Below are 27,961 nucleotides of genomic sequence, written 5' to 3'. Positions count from 1 at the left end.
ACTTAAACCCTGCTCGTGAGGAAGTGTCTTCCTATTGCAGTTTCTAATATTGTAGGAATATCAGACTTTTTTTTATATTAATGTTCTTTTAATGGAGATGATCTTCTGCAGTATAAATTCTGTATTTGGCGCAGACATCAACAAACTGTCTCTACTAATATCATTTCCACATCCAAGCCTCGTTTCCATCAAGCCACATACCTCGCCGTGTCTTAAGTCTTTCCCTACCTTGGGCATTTTCTCCTGGACTTTTCTAGTGTAGACGTAAAAGCTGTAAAAATATTACGTCTGCGACCGCCCAGGTTTAACCACCATTGAGGTGGATACAAAAAAAAATGTTGAGGGCGGAAAGGGGTGAACAATACCTCTAAACTTGCAGGACCTCATAATTAGGCCCATAATTCTCAAACTACCTTGTGGAGTTACTGCTGATATTCAGTCGTTCAAGCGAATAGCTGCAACTAACCTTAAACTGACTTTTGGGGACACCCACGAATTAGGCCTGTTTTTCAGGCTCTAATTCGTGGTGTAAAGAGAAATTCTGCTATAAAAATGTCACATGTTTGCTGATGTATGTATCAAAAATGATAAATGTATCAAATGTATGCTGACAAGTCAAATGTATGCGGCCTAAAAATGAATGATTTTTGTCATTCTCCACTTTCGGAGATTTTGTCCTTTTGGCACCAGCAACGATGAGCTCCAGAAATCAGCACCACACCAAAAACTGGATCTGTCCAAGCTTGCTGCTTGTTCGGGGCAACATAAGATAAATTGATAGTTCTTTCGTCCATGTTTGCTCTAAAAAAAAAAAAAAAAACTAAACTAACCAAGCTAGAAACATGAAAATTGTGTGCAGTAATTTTGGATGCATGAGATTGACTATAGAGAATTGAAACCAAAAAACTAAATCGCTAAAAAATAAAAGGAATATTCACGCTTCTTGATTCGAAGCGTGAATTCGGTTTCTTAACCTTTTTATTTATTTAATCCTAACTTACGTGAACCTTCTGTCTCAGGATATAATAACTATTGCTGGTTTCATTCTTTTAAGTATTTTCTTAGTTACTTTTATTTTTGTTAATCTTGCTGGGCACATTTATCTCTTAGCTCGAAGCATGGATTCGGCTTCTAAATAATATCGATCCTATCTTACGAGAACCTATCTGTTTTAGGACAGAATAATTGTTACTGGCAATTAACTGGTGATGGCGTAACAGTAGATGCAGACTCACCAGAAGGATTGTATCTGGAGCTTCGAGAACCATCCAAAATAGCAATCAAGACACCAAACAACACCTATTTGAATGCTGATAAAAACGGAGTCTTCAAAGCATCTAGTGCTGAAACGCCTACACTTTGGGAATTTTAAATTTGGCAGTTCTTTTGCCTTATGTTGCTAGTCGTAGAGGTGGCAGTCTAGTATAACACGTATAGTGTCGAATGCTACACTGGGTAGAGATTATGCTTATATAGCACCTCTGTGTATCTGTGTATATTTTCTCTTATTAATTTATCATTAAGTTTAGTTCTCGGAGTACGATAAAGATACGTTTCCGGCCAACCCCAAGCCGGAGCGCATCAAGTGAAAAATTCATGCTTTTAGTTTGAAGCTTCCGCATTATGGAAAACTGGAGGACGCACATTGTATTTTGGAATGGGAGAAAATCGATGAAGAAATCGCAATTGCTTTTATAAAGCAAAATCCATTGACATAAGGGTCGATATCCGTGTTTGATGCAGCTAACTCAAAATCATAAAAAATGTTCATTTCCTGCATTAATTTTGAATAGGAAATGTATCCTTCTTCCTCACCCAAGTAAGACTTAAAAAACGCCAAGATTGAGAGTGATCAGGTTGCAGCTCAAACTGACACCCCTTACCTCCATAATCTGTTATATGAAAGTATGTAAGAAGAAAATAGTAGCATAAAATACAATGTGTGCTCCTCAAAAAAGCTACAGACAAATTTAAATAAAACTACTAATACAACGTTCATTTTATTTGCTAACCTTGGCGTCACAATGCTATTTTGGTCCCATATTTGGAAATATGTAACTTATTTTACTTTGTTTTGGTCAATCCTGTTGCCCCAATCATACAATTCTATCAATAAATCGATTTTTTTAACAGAATATTAAGCAGAGTAATTTTTTGGCTCTTGACAGTTGATACTCGTTGCCAAAAAGTAATGCCAACTTATAAGAGTGGTAACTGACGTTAGTCTCTTAAAAAAAAAATCACCAACGCCATCTAGCATTTGGAGTTTCTTCAAGTCATCTTTATCTAGATTTGTTTTTTTTGGAAATTGAGGCTATACACTTACTACTTCACTAATTTTGCGAAAAGTATTAATTACACTAATTTGTCTTATTAAATTGAAAAAAATACTATGAGACGCCAAACACTAGATGGTGTTAGTGTTTTTTTTGTTGACACTAGTGACAGTTTTCACTTTTGTAAGTTACCCCGCACTCGTTTCGTGTAGCTATAAAACACTTCTTTTTTGTGTGTTTTAATTAATCTTGAAACACCCCTTGTAATATTTTAATTTTCAGTCCTGTAAATCTGTGTTTTAAACATGTTTGTATTTGTAGCTAGAACTTATTTATTTTTCCTTTGAAAATCTGAAAGTGGATATTACTTTTTGAGTGACACTTTTTGAATATCCTTAGTAAAATTTTTATTGCTTATACTTGTAATTATCTCCTGTATAGTTGAAACTTTTTATTTTTCTTTTAAACATCGAGAAGTAGATCTTGCTTTTACCATTAGTGTAAACGGTTATGGAATAGATTAAAACGCTCATAATCATTTTATTATCAGTATGAGCTGACAAGGATATATGGCCAATAATATTAGTTGTTGCAACAGATTGTCGTCTAATACGCATTATCATAGTCGTCTATGCATATTTTTTGTCGTACTGTCATAGCGTCATTGTCGTATTTTCGCAGCGTCATTGTTGTTATTGACATAGCGTCATTTTCGTCACTATGTACACAACATTGTAATGTCAACAAATTGAACAAGACAAAACTGGTTTTAACATGGTAGATATCAATCATATATTCAGATTCTAAATACGTTATGTCTACTTATAAGGTTTTTATTTTAGCGTAGAAATTCAGGATTAATTTCTAGTTGTGTACGTTTATAATGATATTCCCAAATGAGCGGCTGAATCCCTTTTTAGGTCCAAGAACATCAGAAAAAAAACACAGTCCTGGACAATTCCTCCACTGAATGATTGGTAAATAAGTAAAAACCTGCAATATATCTTATTTTGAATTTTTGTTGTTGTTTTTTTTATAGACTTGACCCATTTCTTCTCTGAAAAGCTCGTAGAAAAATGAACTTATGTCACCCAAGACGTCATTGTGCTTAAACACCGCGAAAAACTTTGATTTTGAAGCCCAACTACAACCATCACAAAGCGAAAGAGTTTAAAAAAAAAATACAAGTAAGATTAAAGCAAGGCGTAAAGTTATTGTATTGTAAGCTGTTCAGGGTTGCCACTTGCTTCTGAAAATTACTTGGTAAATATTCAAAAATTACTGAACTAAAAGAAAATATAACAAAAAAACCAATATTCTTCCAAAGTCGCGTTTCATTTTTTTTTTTTTTTTTTTTCAACAAGTATATTTTTAGATTTTTGGAATGGAAAGGGGATTTGAACAAACAAAGTTTTTTCTGATAATAATATTCCTTTTGTGATTTTTTTTTTACTGATTTTTATTGATTTTTTTTTTTACTTTGGACCTTGAAACTGTATCTAGAACATTTCGAATAATCACGAATAGAGTTGGAAGAAAATTAGTTACGAAAAATTTAGCAGGAACCGTTGGGAATCTTATTTTCACATATTTTGGAAACATGAAAGTAGTATTTTGTGTTGGCAATTTTCAAGCTTTCGCCAATTCTAATACGTGGTTACAAAATAACTATGCATCATCCCTATCTGCATACCAAGATCATTTATAAAAGCGATAGTCTGAGTGATCCAAAGTGAATAGCCAACGCTGAAAATTGGGGGACATTTCTGATACCATTTGCTAACATCTGATACACATCGACGTTATCATTAGGGTTGAAGTAGAAATGTTATTTCACTTATGCTTTTGGTCTGAAAAGTGAATTCAAGTGATTAAAAAAAGATGATGAACGTGTATGAGTATTTTCTTTGCTTTAGATCTGAATTGTGCTTCTATTCTGTTTTTTTTTTGTGTGTGTGAAAGTTTTTGCATTAAATTTGCTAACTTTTAATTTATTTTTTTTTAATTTTACCTACCTACCCGGATTAGCAGTTGTCCTAGAATTATTATTAGCATTTCAATATTTTATTTGTGCCGTGTACAAAGTAGGCAAGTCACCAGCATATCAAATGGAGAAGCACACTGTTGAAGCTTTAGGATTCAATGTCAGAGCAGTAGAGATAACCTTAGTCCTTAGTTCCCCCGGAGCCATTGGTGGCGCATAGGGTGTTGACAAAGCCTCTCCAATCGTCCCAAAACGGTGTTGCAGTGGTGACTTTTCCATTTAGCTACTTACGAGGTCCCAGCCGTCCTCAGATCTTGGTCAAGGTTCGTCGCAAGGCGTTCTTTGGACGACCTCGTCTTGTTTTGCTGCCTGGTCTCGAATCGTTGGCTGTCCGAGAAAAGTGGCATTCCTTAATACGGAGTAAAAGTCCTAAAGTTGAACACCTCTTCTTCCTTTGAACAACAGTAATGAGATGCTGGCCTGTTTTACAATAGATTTCCAAGTTACTGACTCTGTTGCCAGTTTATATTTAAAATTCTCCTTAGGGATATATTTTCGAATACAAGGATTCTGTTTTGAGATGGTGGCTCATTTTCCAGCAATCACTAGTGTAGAGTAGTATGGAGTATGGAGAACACATTGCATCTGAAGAGACGTAGGTTTTGTCGCAGAGAATATTTGCTGCTCCTCCAAATGCACTTTAGTTTATTAAAAGCTATGGTTGACTGCCAATTCTGCGTTTAATCTCGGTCATTGTTTCATCATCACAATCGATCCATATACCCAGGTACTTGAACTCCTTGTCTCTTTCTAGATTCTTATTCTTGTAGTGCAGAGCAAGCAACGAGCTTGTGAAAGATCGCTGGTGGTGATTTTGACTACTCTACACTAGCGTAGAGTGGTATGTAGTACACTAGTGGTATGGAGTATGGAGCACACATTGCATCTGAAGAGACGTAGGTTTAGTCGCGGAGAATATTTACAGCTCCTCCAAATGCACTTTAGTATATTAAAAGCTCTGGTTGACTGCCGATTCTACGTTTAATCTCGGTCATTGTTTCATCATCACAATCGATCCATATACCCAGGTACTTGAACTCCTTGTCTCTTTCTAGATTCTTATTCTTGTAGTGCAGAGCAAGCGACGAGCTTGTGAAAGATCGCTGGTGGTGATTTTGACTACTCTACACTAGCGTAGAGTGGTATGTAGTACACTAGTGGTATGGAGTATGGAGCACACATTGCATCTGAAGAGACGTAGGTTTAGTCGCGGAGAATATTTACAGCTCCTCCAAATGCACTTTAGTCTATTAAAAGCTCTGGTTGACTGCCGATTCTACGTTTAATCTCGGTCATTGTTTCATCATCACAATCGATCCATATACCCAGGTACTTGAACTCCTTGTCTCTTTCTAGATTCTTATTCTTGTAGTGCAGAGCAAGCGATGAGCTTGTGAAAGATCGCTGGTGGTGATTTTGACTACTCTACACTAGCGTAGAGTGGTATGTAGTACACTAGTGGTATGGAGTATGGAGCACACATTGCATCTGAAGAGACGTAGGTTTAGTCGCGGAGAATATTTACAGCTCCTCCAAATGCACTTTAGTTTATTAAAAGCTCTGGTTGACTGCCGATTCTACGTTTAATCTCGGTCATTGTTTCATCATCACAATCGATCCATATACCCAGGTACTTGAACTCCTTGTCTCTTTCTAGATTCTTATTCTTGTAGTGCAGAGCAAGCGACGAGCTTGTGGAAGATCGCTGGTGGTGATTTTGACTACTCTACACTAGCGTAGAGTGGTATGTAGTACACTAGTGGTATGGAGTATGGAGCACATATTGCATCTGAAGAGACGTAGGTTTAGTCGCGGAGAATATTTACAGCTCCTCCAAATGCACTTTAGTCTATTAAAAGCTCTGGTTGACTGCCGATTCTACGTTTAATCTCGGTCATTGTTTCATCATCACAACTGATCCATATACCCAGGTACTTGAACTCCTTGTCTCTTTCTAGATTCTTATTCTTGCAGTGCAGAGCAAGCGATGAGCTTGTGAAAGATCGGTGGTTGTGATTTTGAATACTCTACACTAGCGTAGTGACTACTCTACACTAGCGTAGAGTAGTATGGAGTACACTAGTAGTATGGAGTAGGGAGAACACATTGCATCTGAAGAGACGTAGGTTTAGTCGCAGAGAATATTTGCAGCTCCTCCAAATGCACTTTAGTCTATTAAAAGCTCTGGTTGACTGCCGATTCTACGTTTAATCTCGGTCATTGTTTCATCATCACAACTGATCCATATACCCAGGTACTTGAACTCCTTGTCTCTTTCTAGATTCTTATTCTTGCAGTGCGGAGCAAGCGATGAGCTTGTGAAAGATCGCTGGTTGTGATTTTGAATACTCTACACTAGCGTAGTGACTACTCTACACTAGCGTAGAGTAGTATGGAGTACACTAGTAGTATGGAGTAGGGAGAGCACATTGCATCTGAAGAGACGTAGGTTTAGTCGCAGAGAATATTTGCAGCTCCTCCAAATGCACTTTAGTCTATTAAAAGCTCTGGTTGACTGCCGATTCTACGTTTAATCTCGGTCATTGTTTCATCATCACAATTGATCCATATACCCAGGTACTTGAACTCCTTGTCTCTTTCTAGATTCTTATTCTTGCAGTGCGGAGCAAGCGATGAGCTTGTGAAAGATCGGTGGTTGTGATTTTGAATACTCTACATTAGCGTAGTGACTACTCTACACTAGCGTAGAGTAGTATGGAGTACACTAGTAGTATGGAGTAGGGAGAGCACATTGCATCTGAAGAGACGTAGGTTTAGTCGCAGAGAATATTTGCAGCTCCTCCAAATGCACTTTAGTCTATTAAAAGCTCTGGTTGATTGCCAATTCTGCGTTTAATCACGATCGTTGCTTCATCATCACAATTGATCCATATACCCAGGTACTTGAACTCCTTGTCTCTTTCTAGATTCTTATTCTTGCGGTGCAGAGCAAGTGATGAGCTTGTGAAAGATCACTGGTGGTGATTTTGACAGCGACCATTTCCTGGTCATGTCTGCACTGAAGATACATCTTAAATTACCCGCAAATCTGAAAGAGATATCCAATCGTTTCAACACCCATCTCCTCCAAGACCCTCAAACCCGCCAGACCAACATCTCGGAACTGTCTGGCAAAATATCAGACCTTCTCTCAAATACCTGTTTAGCTCTATCTCAACAGGATATTGATAAACTGGTCACCGAATCCTCTACAGTCATCATCGACGTCGCGATTTCTGATTTAGGAACAAAAAGGGACAACAAAAAGATTTGAATAACCGACGAAATTACCTTATTATGTGCTGAGAAGCGCAAGCACAATAACAAATAAGACAGAGAGAGCAGAGACAAATATAAGCAGTTAAAGCGTGCTGTAGAAAAAGCCACCCGTAGAGCCTATCAAGGTTACATAAAAGACAGATGCGAACAGTGTGAACATGACTTCAAGAAAGGTGACTCACATTTTATATACAAGAGAGTTCGCGAGCTAGCAAGCAAGAAAAGTCAATTCCTGTACACTGCTAGATAAAAACGGCTCCCATATACAAAGCACAGAAGTCATCCGCTCGAGATGGATGGAGTATTTCAAAGAAAATCTTAATATTAATATCCTTCCAAAGCCTGCCTTCCTTGATTTCTTTCCTGCTACTGTCTCAGACTCAAGCCCACCTCCCATCCGCTCTAAAGTTAAAGACGCCATCCGATAAAAACGGCTCCCATATACAAAGCACAGAAGTCATCCGCTCGAGATAGATAGAGTATTTCAAAGAAAATCTTAATCCTAATATCCTTCTAAAGCCTGCCATCCTTGATTTCTTTCATGTTACTGTCTCAGACCCAAGCCCACCTCCCCTCCGCTCTAAAGCTGAAGACGCCATCCGAGCGCTGAAGACAAATAAGAGCCCTGGACTAGACGGAATACAAGCAGAACTGCTCAAGGTCCCATGTGAACCACTTATAACCACGTTCCTCTTGCCGCTGCCTGGCAAGAGGAACATTTCCCAACTTCTTGGTGCGAGGCCACAATTGTTCCAGTACACAACAAGGGGTTAAAAGTAATATGTGATAATTACCGTTTTATTAGCCTAAAAAGTCAAACCACCAAAAGTCTCACAAGTATTATACTTCAACGTATCAGAGCCGTGTCTTCCTCAGTCATTCAAGAATACCAAACAGGTTTTCTTCCCGGGAGATTGACCACTGATCAAATTTTTACTCTGCGCCAGATTTTAGAGAAATATCTGGAATACGGCCGCGACCTATACTAGCCTTCATTGACTTAAAAAAGTTTTTGACCTTATTTGGAGAAGCGGCCTCTGGCATATCCTCCTCCATTACGGAATTCCACGAAACCTAGTCGACCTTATTAGAGAGATGGACTCTAAATTTAGGAGTCGTGTCATGACTAGTGAAGGTCACACTGACAGCTTCCTAACGTCCGCAGAAGTCTTTCAAGGATGCATCTTTTCCCCAGAACTGCTTAACTTCTTCCTCTCAGCAGTTTTATCCTTGGTAGAAACAACTTGTGACACACATATAGGATATGTCCTGACACACAAGCTAGCTTATGCCGACGACATCGACGTAATGGCCGAAACGCCTGAGGACCTACAAGTCGTTGCTAACGAAGTTCTTCAAGCGATTAGCTCTTTTGGAATGACTATTAATGCATCCAAAACCAAGGCTATGTGCTGCTCACGAAAACCGCATGATAAAATTAAGCAAGACTTGAAACTTAACGGAGAGAGCATCCAGTGGGTCGAAGAGTCCAACTGCCTAGGCAATATAATTACCAATGACAACAGCCACTCAAAAGACATAAAAAGATGAGTTCCAGATTCAAAGCCCCTATGCCCATATGGCGAAGCAAGGATTTTTTACGACTTAAGACACGACTTTTCGACACTTTGATTATCCCCATCACTATATATCCATCACAACATCACTCATGTGAAACATGGACGGTGAAGGTAAATTCTGCACAATTAAGTATAGAGTAGAATAGAATTTATTTGCGCTAAAAGCCCATAGGCCATGACAAAAAATATAAACAAAGAACTATTACAAAGAAATTGCACATAACCTAACATAATCCTAGAGAAATCTACTTCTATGATTCATCAGTAGACGAAGGAATCGTGCCAAGCTTCTGATACCCATAAAACACTCATCCGCACACACATTCACCAACCACTCAAAATCATAATCCCCCCTACCACACTTCTAGTCTTCAATCACTCAGCTCCTCACATTCACACATCAAGTGATACACGCTCTTATATAAACCTCCACACATTGGACAAAAATAAGAATCATCGTTTGACCTCTCCCTTACAATAAACTTTCTTCTTTGGCCCAGTGGCAAACCATTAGCCCTCATTTAAAGTAATAGCTCTATTTCATTTTTATTCAAACCCACCTTAAAAAAATAATCCTTCAAAAGTTGTTGGAGTGTTTGGAGTGGTTGGAGGATACGTTGGACTGGTTGGAGCGGTTGGAGGATACGTTGGACTGGTTGGAGTGAACGACCACTCATCTTCAAGACCCTGATCATCCCACCGTTCAGAGTTTCTTCTACTCAAGCCACGATTCTGTACACTTTCAGCTATTGACAGATGAAGATGACTTTCCAAGTCTATGCGTTCTGCTATAATTTTTGTCCTTCTGTTTGTTTTTTTATCTTGAGTATAAGTAGATTCGATAAAGTTTTCAATGCAACTTATTAGAAGAGTATCTTCACGGCTAACTGTTTTATACTTGGCCCTGCACAAGGGGCAACTCCTTATGTTTTGTTCCCACTGAAGAATGCAGGTTTGACAGAAAGTATGTAGACATGGCGGTTTAACAGGCTTAACAAATACCTCGCCGCAAATCATGCAACTCAGATCTGATTGCAGTAAGTTAATTTGTTTCTTCTTTAAGGCCTCGAGCTCCTTCTTCGTCTCTGTCTCTCGACAGATTTGATCAATTCGTCTCATGAGCTTCTCTCTCTCGAACAATTTCCTGTATTTTTCTGCATTTTTCTCCAACAAGTCAATTTTTCTGTTCATTGAGACTCTTGGTTTCTTCCGATTTGTCTCATTTTCTCGATATATCTTATCAACTTGTCTCTTGAGCTTCTTGACCTTCTTTTCTTTGCAGTTTCTCTTCAAAATACCTGTCTTTTCCGGTATTTTTCTCCAACAAGTCAATTTTTCTCTTCTTTGGGGCCTCGAGCTTTTTCCGGTTCGTCTTTGTCTCTTGATAGGTCTTATCAATTTGTCCTTTGAGCTTCTTAACCCTCTTCGGCCCTTTGCGCAATTCCTCTTTTAAATGCCTGCGTTCTTCCCCAAAGATTTCATCTTTCATCAATAACGAAATCTCCTGTTGAAGTATTTTAATGTATTTATCTTGTTGAGTTTTCACTGAGTTCATTTTCTTTTCAAGTGTTTTTACTGTGCCGATTTTCACTATTAAAAGACCCGAGTTTACGCATCCTTTTATATTAGTAAATGATGTCGTATGCCAGTGACGTCATTATGAAACTATGAAAGTGTTATATAATATTATATTATTTTTAATAATTGTATAATATTATTATTATATAATATTATTCTTTTTAAAGTATGCCATACAGCCATTAAAAAGTGACGTCAGTTATAAAGTGAGGGTCTTAATTGTGACTCGGAAAAATCAATCAAGTATGACATAATGCCACACTGAAGCGACTTTTCAAAAGGTTTAGAAAGTGCACAATTATATTCCCAAACGTACCTATTTACTTGGCTATATCCGTAGTTCCTAGAGAAAATCCGTTTTTCTTTATTATATAGTAAGTTAAAAAAAAGTTTTTCGGATAAAAGTAAAAAGCGAAGTTGAAACCTAAAATGAACAAAATAAATATTTTGTAGCCTTTGCAATATATGTCAACTGACTAAATAAATTGTCTTGTGTTTTCCCTGTATTTGTAAAATTATCCAAAACTAGCGCTTTACTGAAAAAGCAAAACAATTCATGGTCTCTGTACAGCAGAAATATAAAGCGTTTTATGATGTTTTCAACAGCGGCGTAATTTCGTCAAAATCCTGGGGGGGGGGGGCGAAGTTGGAGCCAGTTTTCCCCAATCAAGTGAAAATGACAGCGGAAATGTAAAATGAGCCATATAGTACCATAAAGGCAAAGATACTAAAGAAAACTGACCTGTTTCTCTGGATGCATGAATTGTGCAGGCTTATCTTAGTTTTGACAAGATTTTTTCAGGAACTAAATTTCAGCGGGGGGAGGGAGACTGCAACTGGGGTCTGGAGGGGGCAGTCCCCCCCCCCCGCCTCATAGCAAATTACATCCCTGGTTTTCAACAGTAGAAAAATAAAGCACCATAGGATGTTTTTACATGATTTGAAACAGCTGAATTTTGTCGAATAGATTATCATTTAATAGATAAATGTGAAGAGAAGGGTAGTGTTAGAAACCATAGACTAACTTCAGAAACTCGCATAGTAACTTAAGATTCTTCGTACTACAGGTAAAAATAAATGGATTACCGAAATTTATATTATGTTGTTAGTTCTTTATTTCGAATAATACTGAAGCCCCTCAGTTACAATAATAAAAATTCCTCTTGTCGCTGGAGTTTCTCAGATAATTAAAAATTGTATGCAAAAAGTTATCAATAAATTAGTGCTCTATTTTCTGCAGACTACTTTAGGGCTTTGTTGTTCTTCAAACAGCAACAAGTTCTTTCTGCATGCGTTTTATGTTTTCAGTAAAGCATTAATTTTGCACGATTCTACAAATATAGGGAAACAACGTCAGATCGACATGAAAAGTCCTCCAGTGGAATTATTTTGGTCTAATTCTGGGTTCCCAATGATGCAATTTCACGCTAAGACAGCAGTTTTTGCGTGATCCGTCAAATTTCCTGTTTTTTTTTTTTTTTTTGCTGCAAGTTTGTGCGTCACAACGGTTCAACGGCTGCGTTGAAATATTTCTACTGAGCCGTTGAAAATCGCATCCATTATTCTGAATTGAAAATTTTTTTACAACCATAAATTGCAAGGAATTGAGAAACTAGTCATGTTTTTCAGAAGTTTTCTATTAATATTTGACAAAGACAATGAGGGTCATATCCTTCTAGTCCAAGATTTTAGTCCTCAGCGCCTGGGGGAATATTTCCAGGGGAATGAAAATAGAAGATACAAATTCTATTTTTAATAAGGCATAGCCTGGGCTGTTTAGCCCTTTGAAAATTTTTTCCTGGTTTCTAGAGCTGGATTTAGGCTATTCCTATGCATTTGCTTCGTAAATATCTCATAACGTTTTTTTGCGCTTCAACGGCTGCAGGGAACCGTTTCTATGTGAACATTTTTGCGATTTTCCTGCGTCCGCTATCCATGCGCCGTTTTGAGTCAAAAAATTGGATCAATGGGAACCAAGGCTAAAACCCTATATAGGATAATTACAGTCCCTTACGTTGAACAAGGAAAACCACTTTTTTGTATGGGAAGCACTAACTTGCCTTTTTTTTTATGCCGCATATGGGGCACTGGAAGCTGGAACATCAATGAGCTATTTAGCGACTCATTTGAAAGCTATATACATATATATTATGGATTAGACTCGATAACGTCATCTTAAAGTACATTATAGTACCAAAAATGGCCCTTTTTTAGCATAATTTGTGAGTGGAAAGGCTGGGAAGCATGAAAAGGATATCGTCATTATTTCCATGGTCTTCTGGCCTTTATTAATTCAAAATATACTCAACGTTTCTCCACCAGCTGCATTAGAAAACGTGCAGGTAGATGACATTTTCTTATGACCTAAAAGCGAGGTCCCCCTCCTAACCCCCTGCTCTGCATGCTAACATGTGAATAGTGCTTTCATAAAAAGATTTTAAAATGTGTCAAATAAACGCCCGGCTGGTAATTGCAGGCGTTTTATCTATCAACTGTCATTCGAACTGACAATTGCTATTTAAAGCAAATGAAATTAAAATGACATTGTTTCTTTTGTTAATAGGAAAATAGACTGCTCCGAGAGCTGTTATTGATTTTATCAAAATGCACTTTTATATCGAAGCAAGCAAAAACCTAACTTTGCCGGATTTTTGATGACTGCTTGGGCTAGAACGAAACGGCTTATACTGAATTTAGATAGTTTCAAAGGAAAATGAGACTAACATCTTAAAGTTTTTTCCTCGGACTTGCCCACATCGAAAGAATTGATCTATAGTACTGACAAAATACTCACAAACAAAAAAACATTTTTAAATACAAAAAAAAAAGATAAAGAAAAGAAAAACAACGTGGGCAAAATGTACATTCACATATAGGGAAATATTTTCTGGTAATTACTGGTTGTGCAGTGTGCTCTCCGGAGCATTTATTTATTTATCGGAGAGACTTCATGATATTTTCCGTAAAGTGGAAAAGTATAATTTGGCAGAAATTCATCTATAAATTAAATCTTTTCCCAAAAATTATTCAAACTAACAAGATTACCAACTATGGTAAATTTCAGTCAAGAAAAAACCTTTTTTGCCATCTAGCATTAATGAACACAACTAATATTTTAAAGTTAGTAAAAGACAATAAAGCATGTAACAAAACTAGCTACTGTAGTTAGTTCTAACTTTTCCATTAACTTCATGCCTTAAAATACTCATTTTTGAACTTTGTTCTAGCTTCAAGATTTAGCTTTTCGAAAGTATTGAGTTTAATTTTGGAATTTCAACGGAAAACAAATTCATTTATAATAAGAATATTGGCCCAAAAAAAGAAATGTGCGCCGAAATTAGAGGAAGTAAATAAAAACATAGGTAAAGATTCTGATAATTAATCTCTCAGGTCAGGAGCTAAATCTTCTCCTTTTTCTATTGTTTTCATTTTTTCAGTAGGTTCCAGGGGAAGATCTAGAGCAAAATCTTGGGGAGGGGGCAATGTGATAAGGGCTAAGCAAAATCTTGGGAGGCGGGCAAATGTGACAAGGGTGCCAATAATTGACCAAATTGACAAATTGATTTAAAAAAAGTGAAAACCAGAAAAAAACAACAAGGAATGAGGGCACCAGAAAAATCTTGGGGGGGGGGGTCCCTTGACCTCCCTGGATTTGCCATTGTAGGTTCTGACTATTCCTCTTCTGTTGATTTCTTACTATGGAGGAATGCGCAGTTATCCAAAATTACGAAAAACGATCTGAAATGATTGCTTCTTAATAGACCTTTTAGCAATCTTTTGAGTTTGATTTGTCAAAGTGCGTCGCTGCTGGTGTTTGCAAACTACAGTTTCTAGGTTAAATATTTGACAGTTATCTCGTGTACACTCAATATACGACATATTTAGCAAAATTAATACAACGGCCTATTCACAAACACAACTAGCTTATGACAATAATTAGCTATCGCTGACATATAGTTGACACCGGCCTCATTCGTAATAATATCATCTGATTGGCCGGCTGTGACAGTTAAGGGTCATTCAAACGCTGCACGCACCTTCTATCAAATCCTGAAATTTAATATAGTTAAACATTCAACCAATCAGATTCAAGTTTCTGGAAACTTAGTTAAAGACTGAGTCTATTGCCTGAACGCCGCCTTAGGATCCGAAAATCCATTAATGTTAAGATCCTTTTAGATTAAATTCCTAAAAAAAAATTCCTCACAGGAAAAATTGATATTAGAGATCTCTAAATAGCCGGCCTTAGCTAAGTTCAAAAAAAAAAAAAAAAAGATCGAGCAGTGGCTCTAACTAGCTCTGATTTTAGCCTGATTTCATTATAAACGGGCCCATTAGCCAAATTCTGGCAACCCGTTAGCAAACCCTTATTTTGAATAGCTCGAAATGCGAACTTTCAAGTCAGAGTTTGTATAAAAGATGGCTTGTAAATCAGGGTTGCAAAAATCCTTTTTTTGTTATAGTATGTTTCACATTCATTTCAATACTTTATGTGTTTTCACGGTGCAAACTTCTTGAAGATTTCTTCATTCTTAGTATATAATTCACATCTATTCCAAGCAACAGAAAAGGTTAAATTACTTTTTATTGCGACTATACTAGTTCGACAAATTTCAATACATAAATAGATATGCATGTGAAGACCGCGATACATACTGTAATAATCTCGAATTATATATACATTTTTTAGCACAGATTTATTATTTTTGGTAAGAAAACCGGTCTAAATATGAGAATATAAACGGTTGGCAGGAACCAGTTTCGTAGTCAGAAGGGGCGGTGTAAGGTTGAAAATTTCCTTTAAAGGAGAAATATTGCCGGTGATAAGTTTTTCATTAAGTTCACGTAAATATTTTCTTTTAAATTATATTTAACAATTTTGCGTGGAATAACAAATGGAGATAGCCAAAACTCACGATGCCTGTTATATCTAAAAATGTAACGTCTATCGGCGTAACGTCTATCGGCATAGCCAAGGGAAACTAAACGAATTGAAGGCAACCATCAAAATAAATATAAATAAATTTATTTCAAATACGTTCCAGTACTTCGATTCGACTAGTTGATTGAGTAAGGTACTTTGATCACTACTTCAGTAGTAACTAAGGCTTTGGTTCATTTTAACCATACTGAAAATATGTCCTAATTTTTATTTCCATCTTTAGATTTTGACAAAATCTTTATTGCAAATGTGACTATGATGTGGCGTGAACCACTTATTTGAAAAACTTACCACAGTTATAACACCGTCCCCAGCCACCATATTCAAAGCCAGGAAGTCCTTCCACTTCATCACCTGAACTTGAATAAGCAGCGTCATTCAGTAGTTCATAGCTTGAGAGCTAGAATCAGCAAAGTCATTTAGTAGTTGATTTTGTAATTCTAGGATATAAGTAAATATAGGTGAATTAATATACATATTGTTCAGAGTTTTTACTGATTTATTTTATTTGTGTCGGATGCAAAGAAAAATAAAACTGGGCTCAAATCAAGACAGAACCCTATATTCAAAATCCTCCCCACTTTGGGTTAAGCGTACTGTAATTATTCTTTTTCAAAATCCTTCAAGGATGTTGTCAAAATCCTATGTGTCTAAAAAATAGCCTAAAAATTGAAAAAAAAGTCTGTCTTCATCTACGCTCTCTATACTCAGGATCTAAGACACTGCTCTTAAATTGTCATTAAGCATAGTATTAGAATAACCGACAAAGCAACAAAAGTTTCAATAAGAGATTACTTGAGGGACAAGTTGATAATTTCCTTTGTCACACCCTTATCACTCATAGCAGGACTTCCATTAACTGAAATCAGGGCTCTAATAACCTTTATTTTTTTTTACTTGCTCCGTTTCAATTTCATATTGATTCTGATGGTCCTCAGCGTTACCAACGCTTTTGAATAAACTATACTAGTTTTCCAACTGAAATTGTATCACTAGAGATTGATTTGTACCGTCAGAACAGCAAGCTAAAAATTTGTCATAACACGAAGAAGATTTTTGACAAACTAAAACTTGAACAGATATCTGATTTGGAAAGGAGTAAGAAAAACCACAATGGACTGCAAAATTTGTATTTTACCAAATGTACTTCATTGTACCAGGACCTCTAAATTGTACCAAATACGGTATAATTGTTCCGCGTTTGCAACGCTGATGGTCCTATCAAGTTTTCCTACAGCTGAGGATGGATGTCGTCCATTCAGTAGGAAATTCCAGCTTCAAAATTGATTTGGTATTATCCTCTGATTGTTTAAGGGAAATTATTATAAAGGCATCAGAAAATTTCAGACGTTAAAAACTATTTTCTGGAATTTTATTTGTTCATTTAGCATAGACAGTGGTTTATATTTAAAGAATGAAAAACGTATATGTTAGTTGTTTTCCATATGAGGGTTACATTATAAGTCCCTTATATTAAAACAAGTTATTTGACGAAATAAATGCTATTTTGGATTAAGCTTTGCTCCTTAAAGAAACATTGTTATCGTTTCGACAGTCAGAGGCAACGCTGTAGCGTTGCCTATAGTAAAGGCCATACGGCTACAATGTTTTATTATTATTTATTATTTATCATTTTTTTTTCCCCAGAGGCACTTCATATGGAAGGGGTCGTCGTTGAAGCTTCAAAGGGGGCTTATTCAATTGGAAATCGAGAGTTCTAGTGCCCTTTTTAATAGTAGAAAATGATTGGAGGGCAACTAGCCCCCCCCCCCACGCCCATCATTCCCCCAACCACATCCAATCAAAATTTTGAGATAGCCATTTTGTTAAGCGTAGTTGATATCCAGATAGAAAATATATTTTTTAGTATGATACTCCCCCACAACCCTCAGGGCAAGGGTTTTAAGTTATGCCCTTGGGGCATATAAGGTTTTTATAGAAGGCGTTGTCTTAGAAACTTCAAAACAGGCGCATTCGATTTGAAATTAAAGAGCTAGGGTCATTTTTAATAGTCAATAGTGATTGGAGTATAACTAGCCCCCCTCCCACCCCATGCCCCTTATTTCCCCAAACTCATCAAATCAAAATTTTGATATAGCCATTTAGTTCAGCGTAGTTGATTTCCAGATAGAAAACATATTTTTGAGGAGGACACTCCCCCACAACCCTCAGGGCAAGGTTTTTAAGTTATGCCCTGGGGCCTATAAGGTTTTTATAGAAGGCGTTGTGGTAGAAACTTCAAAAAAGGATCATTCGATTGGAAATTAAAGGGCTTGTGCCATTTTTCATAGTCGAAAGTGACTGGAGTGCAACTAGCCCCCCCCCCCCCCCCCGACGCCCATCATTTCCCCAAACACATCCAATCAAAATTTTGAGATAGCCATTTTGTTCAGCGTAGATTTCCAGATAGAAAATATCTTTTTGAGTAGGACACTCCCCCGCAACTTTCAGGGCAAGGGTTTTAAGATATGACCTTGGGGCATATAAGGTTTTTATATAAGGCGGTCTTATAGAAACTTCAAAAAAGGCTAATTCAATTGTAAATTCAAAGGGGATAGTGCCCTTTTAGACATTCGAAATTGATTGGAGGGCAACTAGCCCCACCCCACGCCCATCATTCCCCCAAATACATCCAATCAAAATTTTGAGATACCTATTTCGTTCAGCATAGTTGATTTCCAGATAGAAAATATATTTTTGAGGAGGACAATCCCCCACAACCCTCAGGGCAAAGGGTTTTAAGTTATGCCCTGGAGACATATAGTGTTTTTATAGAAAACGGTGTCACAGAAACTTCAAAAAAGGCTCAGTTGATTGAAGTTCAAACAGCCGGTGCCCTTTTTAATTGTCGAAGGTGGTTGGTGGGGACCTAGGCGTCCTCTCATGCCCCCTTTTTCCACCAACCCATCCAATCAGAATTTTATTAAACGTAGTTTTAAGTTCTAGAAATTATGTCTTTGAGGATGAAAACTCCCCCACAGCCCTCAGGGCAAGAGTTGTAATTTAAGAATTCTCCGAATCCTTCCCATTATTTCTTATGGAAGGGATGCTCGTATAAACTTTGGAGGGGTCTCATTTGACTGAAAATTGAAAGTTCTTGTTCACTTTTTAAGAGTCAAAAGAGATTTTAGGGTGAATAGCCCCCCCCCCCCCCCCTCCACGCCCTAAATGCATCACGTAAAAATTTTGAGATAGACATTTTATTAAAATAGTTCAAAGTTCTGATAACAAAAAACTCTGGTGTCGACACAGCCCACCAGGGCCCGGGGGTAGGCGTTGTAAGTTATGGCTTGGGGCATAACTTATTAAAGGGGGTTTATAACTTATGGGAAGGGGTTTTGTATGGGAAGAACACATAGGAAATCTATTATAATTATCCAATTATAAGGTTAAAATAGATACTCTGAGATAGATGTAAAATTGCTTTGGCACACAAAATCCTATTAAGGTCAATTCCAAACAGTCGTGATCCCTTTTTGTCAGCAAGTAAAATGGTCTAAACCCCCTCATTGGAGCTATTTTTTCAATCCATTCAATGTTGTCAATCGCTGTCCACAAGTTATGCAAGCTGTCTATTGTTCATATATAAGGTTTTTATAAAATAGTTAATCGTATAGACTTTGAAAAAAGCCTCATTCTATTTAAATTGAAAGTTCTATATCCTTTTTTTAAAGTCAAGAATAATCGGACAGTAAGCACCCCCCCCCCATGCCAAAACTTTTTGCAATCAAAAACGAACAAAAATTAATTGAAAAAACTTTCCGAAAAATAAGTTTTTCAAAGAAAAGTTAAGGCAATTTTAAACTTAACCTCAGGAGATACAAATAAATGTGAAAATTCAAACCCAAAACGACCAGAAATTTCTATTAAAGAAAAAATGAATCCCAAAACGAAGAGAAATTAAATAAACAATCAAAGCAAAAAACATACAACAAGTAATAATATAAATGAATAAATAGAACTTAAAGCGAGTAATGCTTAGATTGAATATGAAAATCAAGCTTAAAACGAAAACAAATATTTTGCTTTTAAAGTATAAATGAAACTTAAAACGAACAGAAATTAAATAACAATCAATGCGAACAAACATACAATATATATTAATGTAAATGAATAAATAAATTTAAAAACGAGTGAAACTTAAATTGAATATGCAAATCAAATTTGAATCGAATAAAAATAACTACAAACAAGAGTTTGGGTATCGCCTCACTGCAGAAGCCTAAAACCTACTGCGTCATTGGCGCTTTACTGAAAACGAATTATATTACAAATGTTTTCTTTTGTACTTAGTAATGAAAATAAATATTAAAATTACAGTAAAATTTTGAACTGATGAGCTTTTAGCAATTAATATCATTATGCATCAAATATTCAGTTTAATTTATTAGTTCTTTTCAAGATTATTCAAGACAAATATAGTTTCACTACAAACAAAATTTGGATACTGCCCCCTTCTTTAACTGTAAAAACCTAAAGCCTTCTGCGTCATTGGTGCTTCACTGAAAACGAATTACTCGTATATTACAAATTTATTATTTTCCAGTTCTTACAGCACTGAAAATGAACCTAAAATTACAGTGAAAAAAAATCTTGAACTGATGGATCTTTAAACAATTAATATCATTATATATCTAATATTCAATTTGATTTTGTTTATACTTTCCAAGACTGTTCAAGACTCATATAGTTTTGTAATTTTTGTTAACTCTGCCATTTTTTCTAACTAATCGTGTTGGTTTGTTATATTCTATGGCTTCTAGGCATTTCTATTTGAGCAGAAAACTGCACCTCAACTTTGTGGAACATGCATTTTCTTGCATGAAACGGGTAGGCTAAGGAGGGTAGGCTAATTCTCGTAGCAGCCCCATTCCGTCGTGGTATGATTCATACTTTCAACACCTGGCGTCCGGACTATCATATAATCTACCAAGCATACAACTACCCCAAATCAGTATCAATAAATAAATGAAACCCAAAACGAACAAATATTAAAATAAATATTAGAGTCAAACTCAAAACGAGCATAAATTAATATGAGTAGGGTTGTGTTCCACAGATAGAAAATATATTTTTGAGGAGGACAATCCCCCAAAACCCTCAGGACAAAGGGTTTTAAGTTATGCCCTGGGGGCATATAAGGTTTTTCCAGAAGGCGGTGTCGTAGAAAGTTTAAAAAAGGCTCATTCAAATGTAAATTTAATGGGCTAGTGCCCTTTTAAAAAGTCGAAAGTAAATTGAGGGCAACTAAACCCCCTCTCACGCCCACCTTTTCCCCAAACACATCCAATCAAAATTTTGAGGCAGCCATTTTATTAAACGTAGTTTTAAGTTCTAGAAATTAGGTCTTTGAGGATGACAACTCCCCCACAGCCCTCAGGGCATGACTTGTAATTTAAGGATTCTCTGAATCCTTCCCATTATTTCTTATGGAAGGGATGCTCGTATAAACTTTGGAGGGGTCTCATTTGACTGAAAATTGAAAGTTCTTGTTCACTTTTTAAGAGTCAAAAGAGATTGGAGGGTGGCTACACCCTCCCCCCCTCTCCTCCACGCCCGAAATGCATCAGGTAAAAATTTTGAGATAGACATTTTGTTAAAATAGTTAAAAGTTCTTATAACAAAAAACTCCGGTGTCGACACAGGCCACCAGGGCCCAGGGGTAGGCGTTGTAAGTTATGCCCTGGGGAATAACTCATTAAAGGGGGTTTTATAACTTATGGGAAGGGGTTTTGTATGGGAAGAACACATAGGAAATCTATTATAATTATCCAATTATAAGGTTAAAATACATACTCTGAGATAGATGTATTTTCTTGCATGAAACTCAAAATATAATAAAATGTATATAATATTCAAAATATAATAAAATGTCCACCACTTTCACTGGAACACTTTCGAAGTGTTCCACCACTCGCAAGCAAGTTCCATGGGTATTTTTGAATCCGCATAGTCAATTTAGGGGGTGGAGGGTAGGCTAATTCTCGTAGCAGCCCCATTCCGTCGTGGTATGATTCATTCTTTCAACACCTGGCGTCCAGACTATCATATAATCTACCAAGCATACAACTACCCTAAATCAGTATCAATAAATAAATGAAACCGAAAACGAACAAATATTAAAATAAATATTAGAGTCAAAGTCAAAACGAGCATAAATTAATATGAGTAGGGTTCAAAACCCTTATGTTTTCTAAAAGTCAGAACATAATTTGTACTTCACTGAAAAAAAATTCAAATGAGTTTACTGAAAAAAAAATGTGCATTTTCAATTTAATATACATATGCTGATATTTATTCCCTAAAATCTTAATTAATGAAAGAATTGTTTTCAGTAAAGCACCAATGACGCAGCAGGTTTTAGGCTTCTGCAAGGAGACGATACCCAAACTGTTGTTTGGAGTTATTTTTATTCAATTCAAATTTGATTAGCATATTCAATTCAAGTTTCACTCCTTTTAAGATTTATTTATTCATTTACATTAATATATATTGTAAGTTTCTTCACATTCATTGTTAACGGCTCCATACGGTTCCAATGTTTTATTATTATTTTTTTTTTTTCCCAGAGGCACTTCATATGGAAGGGGTCGTCGTAGAAGCTTCAAAGGGGGCTTATTCGATTGGAAATTGCGAGTTCTACTGCCCTTTTTAATAGTCGAAAATGATTGGAGGGCCACTAGCCCCCCCCCCACGCCCATCATTCCCCCAAACACATCCTATCAAAATTTTGAGATAGCCATTTTGTTCAACATAGTTGATTTCAAAAGAGAAAATATATTTTTGAGGAGGATACTCCCCGACAACCCTCAGGGCAAGGGTTTTAAGTTATGCCCTGGGGGCATATAAGGTTTTTATAGAAGGCGTTGTCGTAGAAACTTCAAAACAGACTCATTCGATTGGAAATTAAAAAGCTAGTGCCCTTTTTAATAGTCAAAAGTGATTGGAGTGTAACTAGCCCCCCTCCCCCCCATGCCCATAATTTCCCCAAACACATCCAATCAAAATTTTAAGATAGCCATTTTGTTCAGCATAGTTGATTTCCAGATAGAAAATATATTTTTGAGGAGGACCCTCCCCCACAACCCTCATGGCAAGGGTTCTAAGTTATGCTCACGGGGCATATATAGTTTTTATAGACGGCGTAGTCTTAGAAACTTAAAAACAGGTTCATTGGATTGGAAATTAAAGGGCTAGTGCCCCTTTTAATAGTTGAAAATGATTGGAGGGCAACTAGCCCCCTCCCCCTCCCACACCCATCATTCCCCCAAACACATCCAATCAGAATTTTGAGATAGCCATTTTGTTCAACGTAGTTGATTTCCAGATATACAGTATAATTTTTAGGAGGACACTCCCCCACAACCCTCAGGTCCAGGGTTTTAAGTTATGCCATGGGGGCATATAAGGTTTTTGTAGAAGATGTTGTCGGAGAAAATTCAAAAAAGGCTCATTCGATTGGAAATAAAGGGCTAGTACCCTTTTTACTAGTCGAAAGTGATTGGAGGGCAACTAGTCCCCCCTCCCCGCCCCCCCACGCCGATCATTTCCCCAAACACATCCAATCAAAATTTGAGATAGCCATTTTGTTCAGCGTAGTTGATTTCCAGATAGAAAATATATTTTTGAGGAGGACACTCCCCCACAACCCTCAGGGCAAGGGTTTTAAGTTATGCCCTGGGGGCATATAAGGTTTTTAAAGAAGGCGTTGTCGTAGAAACTTCAAAACAGGCTTATTCGATTGAAAATTAAAGGGCTAGTGCCCTTTTTAATAGTCGAAAGTGATTGGAGTGCAACTAGCCCCCCTCCCCCCCCCCAACGCTCATCATTTCTCCAAATACATCCAATCAAAATTTTGAGATAGCCATTTTGTTCAGCGTAGTTGATTTCCAGATAGAAAATATGTTTTTGAGGAGGACACTCCCCCACAACCTTCAGGGCAAGGGTTTTTAGATATGACCTGGGGGCATATAAGGTTTTTATACAAGGCGTTGTCGTAAAAACTTCAAAAAGGCTCATTCGATTGGAAATTCAAAGGGATAGTGCCCTTTTTAATAGTCGAAAGAGATTGGAGGGCAACTAGCCCCACCCCCACGCTCACCTTTTCCCCAAACACATCCAATCAAAATTTTGAGGCAGCCATTTTATTAAACGTAGTTTTAAGTTCTAGAAATTAGGTCTTAAAAAGGCTCATTCGATTGGAAATTCAAAGGGCTAGTGCCCTTTTTAATAGTCGAAAGTGATTTGAGGGCAACTAACCCCCCTCTCACGCCCACCTCCCCCCAAACACATCCAATCAAAATTTTGAGACAGCCATTTTATTAAACGTAGTTTTAAGTTCTGGAAATTAGGTCTTTGAGGATGAAAACTCCCCCGCAGCCCTTAGCGCAAGAGTTGTAATTGGAGGATTCTCCGAATCCTTCCTATTATTTCTTATGGAAGGGATACTTGTATAGACTTTGGAGAAGTCTCATTTGACTGACAATTGAAAGTTCTTGTTCAATAGAGATTGAAGGGTGACTAGCCCCCCCTCGCCCCCCCTCCTTCACGCCCTAAATGCATCAGATAAAAATTTTGAGATAGACATTTCGTTAAAATAGTTCAAAGTTCTGATAACAAAAAACTCCGGTGTCGACACAGCCCACCAGGGCCCGGGGGTAACATGTATTTACCCCCGTACATGTATTTAACACAAATACATTGTGGAACATGTATTTTCTTGCATGAAACATTCAAAATATAATAAAATGTCAAGTTTCGGAGTGTTCCACCACTCGCAAGCAAGTGCCTTTGGTATTTTTGAATCCGCATGGTCAATTTAGGGGGTGGAGGGTAGGCTAATTCTCGTAGCAGCCCTATTCCGTCGTGGTAAGATTCGTATTTTCAACACCTGGCGTCCGGACTATCATATAATCTACCAAGCATACAACTACCCCAAATCAGTATCAATAAATAAATGAAACCCAAAACGAACAAATATTAAAATAAATATTAGAGTCAAACTCAAAATGAGCATAAATTAATATGAGTAGGGTTCAAAACCCCTATGCTTTCTAAAAGCCAGAATATAATTTGTACTTTACTGAAAAAAAATTCAAATGAGTTTATTGAAAAAAATGTGCATTGTCAATTTAATATACATATGCTGATATTTATTCCCTAAAATCTTGATTAATGAAAGAATTGTTTACAGTAAAGCGCCAATGACGCAGTAGGTTTTAGGCTTCTGCAGTGAGGCGATACCCAAACTCTTGTTTGGAGTTATTTTTATTCGCTTCAAATTTGATTTGCGTATTCGATTGAAGTCTCACTCGTTTTAAGATTTGTTTATTCGTTTATATTAATATACACTGTATGTTTGTTCGCATTGATTGTTATTTAATTTCTGTTCGTTTTAAGTTTCATTTATACTTTAATAGCAAAATATTTGTTTTCGTTTTAAGCTTGATTTTCATATTCAATCTAAGCATTACTCTAAGCAGAACAAAATGGCTTTCTCAAAATTTTGATTCGATGTGTTTGGGGAAATGATCGGCGTGGGGGGGGGGGGGCTAGTTGCACTCCAATCACTTTCGACTATTAAAAAGGGCACTAGCCCTTTAATTTCCAATCGAATGAGCCTGTTTTGAAGTTTCTACGACAACACCTTCTATAAAAACCTTATGTGCCCCCAGGTCATATCTTAAAACCCTTGCCCTGAAGGTTGTGGGGGAATGTCCTCCTCAAAAACATATTTTCTATCTGGAAATCAACTACACTGAACAAAATGGCTATCTCAAAATTTTGATTGGATGTGTTTGGGGAAATTATGGGCGTGGAAGGCGGGGAGGAGGAGCTAGCTACACTCCAATCACTTTCGACTATTAAAAAGAGCACTAGCCCTTTAATTTCCAATCCATTGAGTCTGTTTTGAAGTTTCTACGACAACACCTTCTATTAAAACCTTATATGCCCACAGGGTATAACTTAAAACCCTTGCCCTGAGGGTTGTGGGGGAGTGTCCTCCTCAAAAATATATTTTCTATCTGGAAATCAACTATGCTGAACAAAATGGCTATCTGAAAATTTTGATTGAATGTGTTTGGGGGAATGATGGGCGTCGGGGGGGGGGGGCTAGTTGCCCTTCAATCACTTTCGTCTATTAAAAAGGGCACTAGCCCTTTAATTTCCAATCGAATGAGCCTGTTTTAAAGTTTCCACAATAATGCCTTCTGTAAAAACCTCACATTTCCACAGTGCACAACTCGCCCCTCTTTTCCCATGGTCTGATGGAGAGTTTCCGCCTCAAAAACATATTTTCCCTCTAGAGATCAACTTCGCTGAACGAAATGCCCTTCTCAGAATGTTAATTGGAGGGCAGTTAGGAACTGGGGAACATGGGGGGGGGGGGGGGCTAGTTGCCGTCCAAAAATTTTTGGCTACTAAATAGGGCACTAGAACTCTCAACTTCAATATAAATTAGCCCCTTTTGAAGTTTATACGATGACCTCTTCGATAAGAATTGCCTCTGGGGAAAAAAATAATAAATAAATAATAATAATAATAAAACATTGGAGCGGTATGGCCTTTACTATAGGCAACGCTACAGCGTTGCCTCTGATAGTATTGGCTATCAGGAAGTATACCAATTTTTTTTGGGGGGAGAGGGGGGTACTTTACTGGCGGTGGGGGGCGTACATGGGAGGACTTTTTCGCGGGAGAAGGGAATTTTCCATGGAGGTGGAGCTGGATTTCCTGGCATTATTTAAAAAAACGATCAGAAATTAAATAATTTGTTTCAACTGAAAGTAAGGAGCAACATTAAAACTCAAAACGAACAGAACTTATTACGTATATGAGGGGGTTACCCCTCCTGAATATCTTGCTCTTTACGCTAAAGTTTTTTTTATAACTTTTAAAAAACCTGATTATTCTAACTAAATGGCCCTTGTGTTTCAGGAGTCATTCAGGGAACAAAAAGTTAAACTTCACCGTCACGATTAAAAAAAAAACAACAATGATTTCTCAAGTAGTTTGTATGCGTGTAAGTCAGGTAAAGGATAGCTTCTTAGAAGTTGTCTATACTTGAATAGCTCTTAAACAGCCCAAGAAGAATCAAAGCTGTGCTGAAAGTTGCATTTTCATTTAGTGTCGTCATTCTAAATTTGATTTTCTCTGCTTCTGACCTAAAACTTAATAACCCTCTAAAAAGTGGATTTAGTTTATTTTAAGCAAAACACGACAAATTTACATCCATTATTGACACAAAACCAGAATAACATTCGGTCAACCAATCATTCAAGACGAAATGTCAATATACATTTGACGCAAATTTTAATATCAATGTACATTTGGAACCTTGACAAGGATGGCATAGCCATATCTGTCTCTTTCTTTGTTTCATTTTACTTTTTGTCGATTCCTTGCAAGCAGAAGAGTATCTTAAAGTCTAAACGGTAAGATTTTTCTAAAGGTTTTTTCCTCGATACTTATTGAAAGGCGCGCAAATATAAAAAAAAATAAAACGTTTTATCTGATAAGCATTATTTACCCATTAGATCTCGTAGAAAAAAATGTTGTCCTACATAATATACAATGTCTATTAGTTTTACCCGAAACCGACGATAAACCCAGTCATTTTCATATACTATGAGAAGACTTCCAAGTATCAACGCATTGTTTTTCAATTTATTCACAAAGGGTTCTTTGGACTACATTTTTTTACTTAGAAATCTGAAAAACAACAAAACATCTTCAATTTTTTACTTTTTCGCCAAAGCCTTCCATATAGAGGATAGGTTATAATTATCCTTAGTTATAATGTCATTCTTTACAATTATTTGAAACAATAAATTATGCTAAAAACATTAGAAATATAATTCTATTTTACTGAGTAATGTTGAAAGAAATATAAGTGGTTGAAAATAATAAATTTTACCTGATAAGCCTTGTATTTTTCAACTCTTCTTTCCTGTCCTCGTACAAAACAAAACAAGCTGTTATCATCACACTCAATATACCAAGTGCGAAGCTTCAACGATGCAGTTTCATGTCTCTTCTACGTTGTACCCTCTAGAAAAAAAAAATCTCAACGAAATTTGCAGTTAGAAGACAAGGAATAGCAAGGATCACATCAAATCGTAGACGAAATCTGAGGTTAGAAGAGAAGAAACAGCAAGAATTATAACAAACCCCATGATAATACAAATCCTATAAAATATATGATGCTGTAAAAGCGTAAAGGATAAACAAGAAGGAGAAACTGAATTCACGCCAGAATTTC

The 27,961-nt window shown here is 36.8% G+C and overlaps 1 protein-coding gene and 1 long non-coding RNA gene across 4 annotated transcripts in view; one reads left to right on the top strand and one right to left on the bottom strand.

The window, feature by feature from the left end:
* The window catches only part of sn (fascin domain-containing protein singed), an 88,725-nt gene extending 84,444 nt beyond the window's left edge, over positions 1-4,281 (top strand). Inside the window, exon 9 of the mRNA XM_089086589.1 lies at positions 1,176-4,281. Within this exon, the coding sequence (XP_088942715.1) occupies positions 1,176-1,372 (197 nt within the window). The 3' untranslated portion in view covers positions 1,373-4,281. The remainder of the gene's footprint in view (positions 1-1,175) is intronic.
* On the bottom strand, positions 44-27,961 carry LOC148954550 (uncharacterized). 3 transcript variants are annotated; one of them, XR_016141532.1, is made up of 3 exons: positions 27,617-27,961; positions 15,991-16,139; positions 44-801 (listed from the first exon to the last, which is right to left on the bottom strand). It is a non-coding gene; the product is annotated as an uncharacterized LOC148954550 (long non-coding RNA). The 3 variants fall into 3 exon arrangements; XR_016141531.1 differs by having other exon boundaries at positions 15,991-16,099; XR_016141533.1 differs by lacking the exon at positions 44-801 and adding an exon at positions 14,510-14,807 and having other exon boundaries at positions 15,991-16,099.

Source organism: Artemia sp. Qi Xiang Cuo, chromosome 3, assembly GCF_049724085.1.
Source record: "Artemia sp. Qi Xiang Cuo chromosome 3, ASM4972408v1, whole genome shotgun sequence".
NCBI lineage: Eukaryota > Metazoa > Arthropoda > Branchiopoda > Anostraca > Artemiidae > Artemia > Artemia sp. Qi Xiang Cuo.
The sequence above is the reverse complement of the archived record's forward strand: the minus strand, read 5'-3'. Positions and strand labels throughout refer to the sequence as shown.